The 7,183-nt window shown below is 49.7% G+C and overlaps 1 protein-coding gene across 2 annotated transcripts in view; it reads right to left on the minus strand.

Moving 5' to 3' along the window:
- The window catches only part of LOC142898770 (cadherin-4-like), a 226,339-nt gene extending 219,557 nt beyond the window's left edge, over positions 1 to 6,782 (minus strand). The window contains exons 1-2 of one of the 2 annotated variants that reach the window (XM_076041968.1): positions 6,421 to 6,782; positions 5,074 to 5,185 (exon numbers count right to left, since the gene is read on the minus strand). In XM_076041968.1, coding sequence (XP_075898083.1) covers positions 5,074 to 5,185; positions 6,421 to 6,477 — 169 coding nt within the window. In that variant the 5' untranslated portion in view covers positions 6,478 to 6,782. The remainder of the gene's footprint in view (positions 1 to 5,073; positions 5,186 to 6,420) is intronic. The other variant, XM_076041967.1, reaches the window with a different exon arrangement.
- Between the last annotated feature and the right edge of the window lie 401 nt (positions 6,783 to 7,183).

The raw sequence follows: 7,183 nt of genomic DNA on the forward strand, positions 1-7,183 counted from the left end.
GGAATCTTTTATTCCACCCTCCGTGAGTCACTCCGCAGTCCCCGAATCAGCCACAAAAGCATTGTGCGCGTGCACACGTGAAGGCAGAAAACTCCACCGGCAACTCTTGATACATTAGTTGTATATTCAGCCATTCTTTTTTTCCACACAATGCAGGCAAAATTGACACTCACCGTATATCAAATGCTGCAGTTTAAGTGATATTCAGAATACAAAGCCCGAGGCCAAATAACAGGCCGGCTATTGGATTTTGAGAAATTCTTCGCTGAGAAGCTCCGCAACCGAGGCAAGTGAGACTCATCACCCGAGGCCTTGTGAACGCCCGCTGGAGCACATTTTTTTGGAAACACTATGCGGGAAAGAAGGGGTGGGGGGTGAAAAAAAATTACAGCTCTGAACAATTCATCTTGTTGAGAACACAGGGCCTCTTACCCATTCCCCTTACTGTCTGTTTTCTTTCTTTCTCTTTCTTTCGCTCTGTCTCATAGCCAGAATGAAAAACAAGCTTGCACTGAAGGGGAGCAAGAAGGGATCTGGGTCAGCGAGGCAAGGCATAGATTTAAATGTCATCAACTGCGTGGTGAATCTCCAAATGGCAGCGGCATATGAAGACTGTGGAAAAGATACAGTGTGTGTTAGTGTGTGTGTGTGAGAGAGACAGAGAGACAGAGAGAGAGAGAGAGAGAGAGAGAGAGAGAGAGACAGAGGGAGGGTGAGAGTGAGAGGATGCAAAGTGTGCAAGGGTGAGAAAGAAGAAAAAACAAGAGTGCTTGAAGTGCAGCAAAAAAAAAAAAAAAAGTCCCGAGGAGCAAATCATCTGAGCTCCGGCCCGCAGCTTTGAGGGTCACCTAATTACCCACATCCACGCCATTTGCTCCGCTTGATGAGCGTGTGCGGAGATTTCCAAAATGAGAGCGGGCGCTCGGCTGGAGGTTTGCAAAACAGACGGACGAGCGCGGAGGGGGAAAGAGCAGCCCCGACGCTTGCTTGTCAGCACAGTTGTGTCAGACGTGTCTGAGGGAGAAAAAAAACAAAAAAAAAAGCACACAAAACAAAAACACGCAGACTGTCTGACAGTCACACAGAATCAAAAGCACTCACATCTTCTCTTTCTGTCTCTGCTGCTGCTGCTCGCACACAGGCTGGCGCTTTCCCTGAGCCCTACGGTCAGACACACTTAAACTGATGGCCGCCCAAAAAAAAAAATAAATAAAAAATCCCACCAGTAACCCAAACCGAGTCCAAGGTCAGCAGAGCCGAAACCGCCGGCACTTGGCTTTCGGATACATAGGATGAGGTTACATTCGCGCTGACTCCGTTTGCCCGGGTGAGGCTGGCCGGGGGCCCAGCTCACACTTTCCCATCTGTACAAAAAAAGAAAAAGCCGAGAAAAAAAAAAAAAAAACACTTCCAACGTTGTAACAGCATCTCCTGCCCATCCATATATCAAGACTTGGAATTATTGAAACGACCCAGTATTTTCTAAACCACTGAAACGGAGCCTGAAAACATTTTATGGTATGGTTTTACAGCCAAGAAAAACAGTTGCTGAAGTGCGTGCGTGCGTGTGTGTGCGCACGCGCGTGTCGAGGGTTAGTGTGTAATGCTAACCAGGCCTGGCACCGCTCTACCTCTAATGGTGCCCAGAGTGTGTGAGGGGGGTAAGGAAGCTGTCATAGCTCTAATGAAAGCCAGGCGCACGGTACAGCAGGGGACTTTTTGGCCCCGGCTGTGTTAAACACAGAGTGCACGTACACACGCACGCACGCGCGCGCACGCACGGTGAGCTCCAGACCCCCCATTTCAAACGCGAGTCTCCACTCCAGAAACCCCCGCTGTTGATCAGCTGTCCGTGCAACATCTTTCAGAGGGATGGGAAAACAGGAATCAATTTGCCTCGAAAAATGTAAATAGGGCCATCATCTGAATCAGCGTGATCAATATGCTGCACCATATGCACGTCAAGTTTGAGCGAGCGCCTCGGAATGCGGTTTACTGTGCTGGCGGCGACGGCGGGGAGGGGGAAAAAAAAAAAGGCGAGCAGCGCCCTTGTTTAGCGCTCGCTTCGGAGGGGTTCCCAGATCAGCACAAAGGCGATCCATTCTCCCAGCGGGGAGACGCAGGGTGCAGAACTTGTGCTCGAGGTTCTGCTCAATAAAAAAGGCTCGCCTGGCGAAGCACAGACGTTTCAGAGGAGGACAGTCAAAGCGCTGTTTAGCCAACAGCAAATGTGTTGAATGTGGAAAATGATACGTGGAAAGGGTGAAAAATAAAAAAAAGAAGTAAAATGAAGAGACTAGTCGATGCAAAATGGTGAGGAACTGCAGCTGCTGTCTGGTTTAGATAAAATAAGAAAAGACAGGAGGCAGAGATGAAACGCAGAGCTTCAGCTCTGGGAGTGACCAGGATCAGGGACGAGGACATCATAGGGACAGCAGTGCATGCTAAGCGTTTGGAGATAAAGCCAGAGAGGCTGGACTCAGATGGTCTGGACGGCAAGTATCAGGGTAGAAGGATGCTGAGGTCGGAAGTGGCAGGCAAGAGGCCCGGAGGAGGAGCAGAGAGGAGATTTATGGACGTAGCGAGAGAGGACGTGAAGCCGGTTGGTGTGAGAGAAGCGAATGCAGAGGATCAGGATGGAGATGGAGGCAGATGGTTGGCTTTTGCCACCGCTGTAGGCAACAGCTTAAAGAAGATGAAAAAGGAACAAGCAGAGGAAGAGGAGGCCGTGTAAAAGGTGAACGGATCATCGACAACAAATGTGATTTGCAGGATCCAAAGAAAATCTGTTTGGTGGCTCAAAATTGAAAAGCGGCCACGGAGAAGCCAGAATGGATGGTTTTATCATTTTTATTTTTTTGACTCTGATTTCTCTACCAGCGATAAACAATTTGCAGTTCAAGTTGACAGTTTTGTCCTAGAAAAAATATAAAAAATGTAACACATTCATCACCCCGGCTCCGTCTGGATCATCATCTCCATCATGGTCAAGGTCCCAGTTCTGTCCTGCCCAATATTCCCCCTGCGGCTAACATGTATGTACGTACGTGTGCAAGTATGTATGTATACAGTACACATACATAGATGTGTGTGTGTGTGCATGCGTGCGTATGATTGGCTGTCATTCCGCCGGCCGCCCCAACTGACGGTTTTGGGTTAAACAATGTTATTATTTAAGGCCTTCCAGCCTCCCTGCCCTCCAACACAGCGACACCCCTGCCTGCTATAAATCACTGCTTGATCCCTGTAAATCACATGCTGCGCGTGTGTGTGTGTGAGTGTGTGTGCGCGCGAGGGGGCCACTGCAGCTGTTCGTGTGTCACAGCAAAGACACCCTCATTTCACACTGCGAGATCCTTTTAAACGACACAGAAGAAAGAATGAATAAACGTGGGATCAAAAGATTCAGCGTATTTGCCTTTTAATGGGGTTACTTTTATTTTATTTTTAGGCGTCAGCATGTTTTGTGTGATTTTTGTTTCTATTTGGTCTCACAACACAGCAGCGTTTCAAGCTTTACGTGAAAGGGGAGGGGGGGAAAAAAAGGAATTGCATTGTGAAATCAAACTAAAGTATCTATTGCTTGGCGTAAATTGATTTCTTTAAACTGAAAAAAAAAATAAAACAAAACAAATGGCGTCAGACCACCGAAGATTAGTTTCTACCTGAGTGGAGACACAGAGACAATTTCATCTCCTCCAGGCCAAACCAGATAAATAACGCTCCCTGAAACAAATGGCTCCTGTGCAAGCGAGATAGCTTATTCAGTTTGTTTGTGATTGTGTTGACACCCCCTGCTGGGCTGAGGACATCACTACCGCGCAGGCGGCAGGCTTACTACTACGCGGCGCTGCCGCATCCATAATGTACCAGAGATGATGAAACTCCATGATAAATCCCTCCACTGTGGACTGACAACACCAAACGCACGGACGCGTGAAAATAAAAGATGCAAGAGATAAAACAAGGAAGAAAGGGAGACGTCAACCCTCCCGTTCTACTATTCCACTGTATACCCCCGCCTAAAGTGCCCGTGTGAGTGTGTATGTGTGTGTGTGTGTGTGTGTGCGCATAAGAGCGTGCACACTCAGGAGAGTCAGTCTAGACGGCTGTATCCCCGCCAGGTCTCTTCCTGCTAAGGAGAGTGAGAAATATATACTGTGCAGCTGCCGAAGACACAGTCGACCCACAAAAGAGCTATTGTGTGCCCACAGCAAAACAATGCATCTTAGCTGAGCTATGAGGGGGAGGAGGGAGGAAAGAAAAAAACAGAAGAAAAAAACACGGGGATCAATAGAGAATTGCAATTAGCCCACATTGGCAGGAGCAGTGCCAGATTAGACACAGGATGTCGATTCCATTTCCTGCACTATCGGGCCCTCAAAACTTGGTCGGCTCGCTGTGTAATTGGAGCGACGCGCAACGTAAACCGGGACGGGAGAGACGCCGAGGTGTGAAGGTGAGACGTGAGATCGCAGCGGCGAAGTCGGTGGTTAATTTCGGAATGTAAAAGAGGCTCTTCTTCTGGAAGAAGCAACAAAGTAAAAACTGCTGCGGCGCCACAAAGAGGCAGACCGACTCTGGGAGATACGAAAGGCCCTCGTGGTGACTATGTACTTCATTTCATGCTCCTTTGAAAAAAAAAAAAAAAAACTTCATTTCAAAACTGCATTTGGTGTAGCACGTCCCTCACTCATCCACTTCCAAAACCAGCCTTCGCGTCAGCGCCCGACACGCTGCCTTTTGAGTCGTTCTTGATGAGGTCAACTGCAATTCACCGCCGCACTTGTCTCACATAACCCTCAGCGTCAGCCTTGCAGATCCATTTTGGGAAGAAAAAAAAAGAACTGATAGAAAAAGCCATTTCTTAAAGAGGAACGAGCGAATCTTTTCAGTCACAGGGCCACAGAGTGAAAGCACACACGTCACACGTTTCCACGTCAGCCGCCTGGACAGAGCGAGCTGGAGTCGTCCCCGCCCCCGGTCGCACGCAAGGCACCATTAAGTGTGCTTAACGAAACAGAAAACAGGCCGACGGGCCAATTAGGGACTGGGGGGGGGGGGTGGTCCTACCTTTGAGGATGCGCCGGTCTTGCAGTACATCCCTTGAAACTAGGACGGAGTAGAAGCTCTGCGAGAAGCCAGCCTGGCAGGGACCTTTGGAGGCGCGCTCGCCATTATTCCTCTGCAAAGAGAGACGATACAGTGTGAGGTGTCGATACGCATGGATCCCATCGATTTCTTGCTCCTCTTTCGTGGGCCCCTCGAGAGGAACCCGCACGAGTGGGGGGGGGGGGGGGCATGCATTCAACAAGTTTATTAGCCGTCTGCTTCCCCCCGTGCACGGTCACTCACTCTTCTTCATCTGTTGGCTGCTATTTAGCAAAGGGGGTGGGGGGGGGACAACTGGACACGAGGGATGAGAGCTGCTGGGGTTTTCCCTTCTTTTCATTTTCTCTCATTCAGGGAAAATGCTCTCAGGGTCAAGTGAGCGGCCGGCACAAAGAGCACAGGTAGAATTTTCTCACTGTCTGTGAGACCTGGGTTCAAGCAACTGTGGAGGGGAAACTGAGCCGTGCGTGTGTGTGTGTGTGTGTGTGTGTGTGCGCGCGCGCGCGACAGCGCCAGCGTCAACTCGTCTGCAGAAAACTCGGCTCCCAGCAATCACTGTTGGCTAAAGTCGACCGTGCAAAAGATGCCAAGCCGTGCCAAAAAAGAAAAAAAGAGAGGACGCACGCGCGGGCGCGCACCCACACAAATCGGCGGCGATTTGGCGATGGCGAGGTGGATTTAGCGTGAGAAACGGGAAAGCGCGTTACGTTACGCACGGGATCTTCCCTGGTCGCAGGAAATAACACGGTGGTTTAGAATAATAATTATAATACTGTTAAAGAATCGAATGTGGGTTTTGCGTCACAGGAGCGGAAGGGAGCGACGACTGGTTTAATAACAGGAAGACAAGTTTAACTTAATGTAACTTGTGTTTTTGAGATGACGGCGGCGTCAGTTTGTTTGAGAATGAGGATCTCAGAACGAAGGCATCACCCCTCCACAACTGCGTCTCAACTTGTGCCGCGGATGAATCCAACGCGAGCCGGAGAGACGGATTAAAAGGGATCGTTAACTCTTTTTGTACTCCAGCAGTGTTTTCTTTTCTTCTTCTTCTTTTTTTTAATCATTGGGGAACCAATTAGTGCACTTGTAGAGAGGAAAGGACCGCAGCAGCAGCAGCAGCACAGCCATGCAGCTGACACCGGAGCCCCATCCGAGCTGACTTTTGATTCGAGCTTGTGAACGGCTGAGACAACTGCTGCCCTGTAAGCCCTCAACTCAGACCGCTACACCTAGAAAACAAACAAACAAAATAATAATGTTTTTTTTTTGGGGGGGGGGGTGGGGGGGTAATCAAACATTTCCTACCCCGATTGCCTGCAGAACACTGGCGACTACCAGGACCACGGTGAAGTCGGATCTCATCGCGGCGAGCGGGGCGAGTCTGGGATGCCAGGACCGGGTGCAGAGAAGAGAATCGAGTGGGTCTTTCTTCTTCCTCTTCTTGTCCCCTCCAAACAGCGAGTGATAATCCCCTTCCTCCTCCTCTTCTTCTTCTTCTTTCTCTTCTCACTCTCCGTCGCGTCCTTCCGTGGCGCACCGTGCACTGTGCTGCTGCTGCTGCTGCTGCGGCTCTGCTCCGACTTTCTCCGCTTGTCTCAACTGCAGGTGAGCGCTCAGCTCGGCACCGAGGCGCAGCCAGCCAGCGTCACTCTCCCACCCCTCCCCTCCCCTCCTCCCATCGCTCGATGCGGGAGGGAGAAAAAAAAAAAACTCAGCGCGCACGCACATACACACGCGCGCGCACTTAAAGGAACACCGGTGGGAGTCGGCGGTGCAGCCAGACCCCCCTGACGTCTCGCCGGTCTCTCTCTCTATTTTTTTTTTTTTTTTTTTTTTTCTTAATCCGTCTCCTCCTTTACTGCGACCCGAAGTCTCGCACGGTTTTAAACGAGGGGTCTCGGTTCGAGTGACCGTGCGCAAAAATGTGCAAGGCAAAAAAGGGGTGACGTGCACATCGCTACTTTCAAGCTCTGCGTCGACGGTGAGGCACTTGAGTCGTTCCTTTGTAAAAATAACAAATATTATACGTTGTTAAGATAAACATTTTAAAAAGATGTATTTATGAAAA

This window comes from Nelusetta ayraudi, unplaced genomic scaffold, assembly GCF_046127955.1.
Source record: "Nelusetta ayraudi isolate G7.1 ecotype Tasmania unplaced genomic scaffold, CSIRO-AGI_Nayr_v1 ptg000070l, whole genome shotgun sequence".
Classification (NCBI taxonomy): domain Eukaryota; kingdom Metazoa; phylum Chordata; class Actinopteri; order Tetraodontiformes; family Monacanthidae; genus Nelusetta; species Nelusetta ayraudi.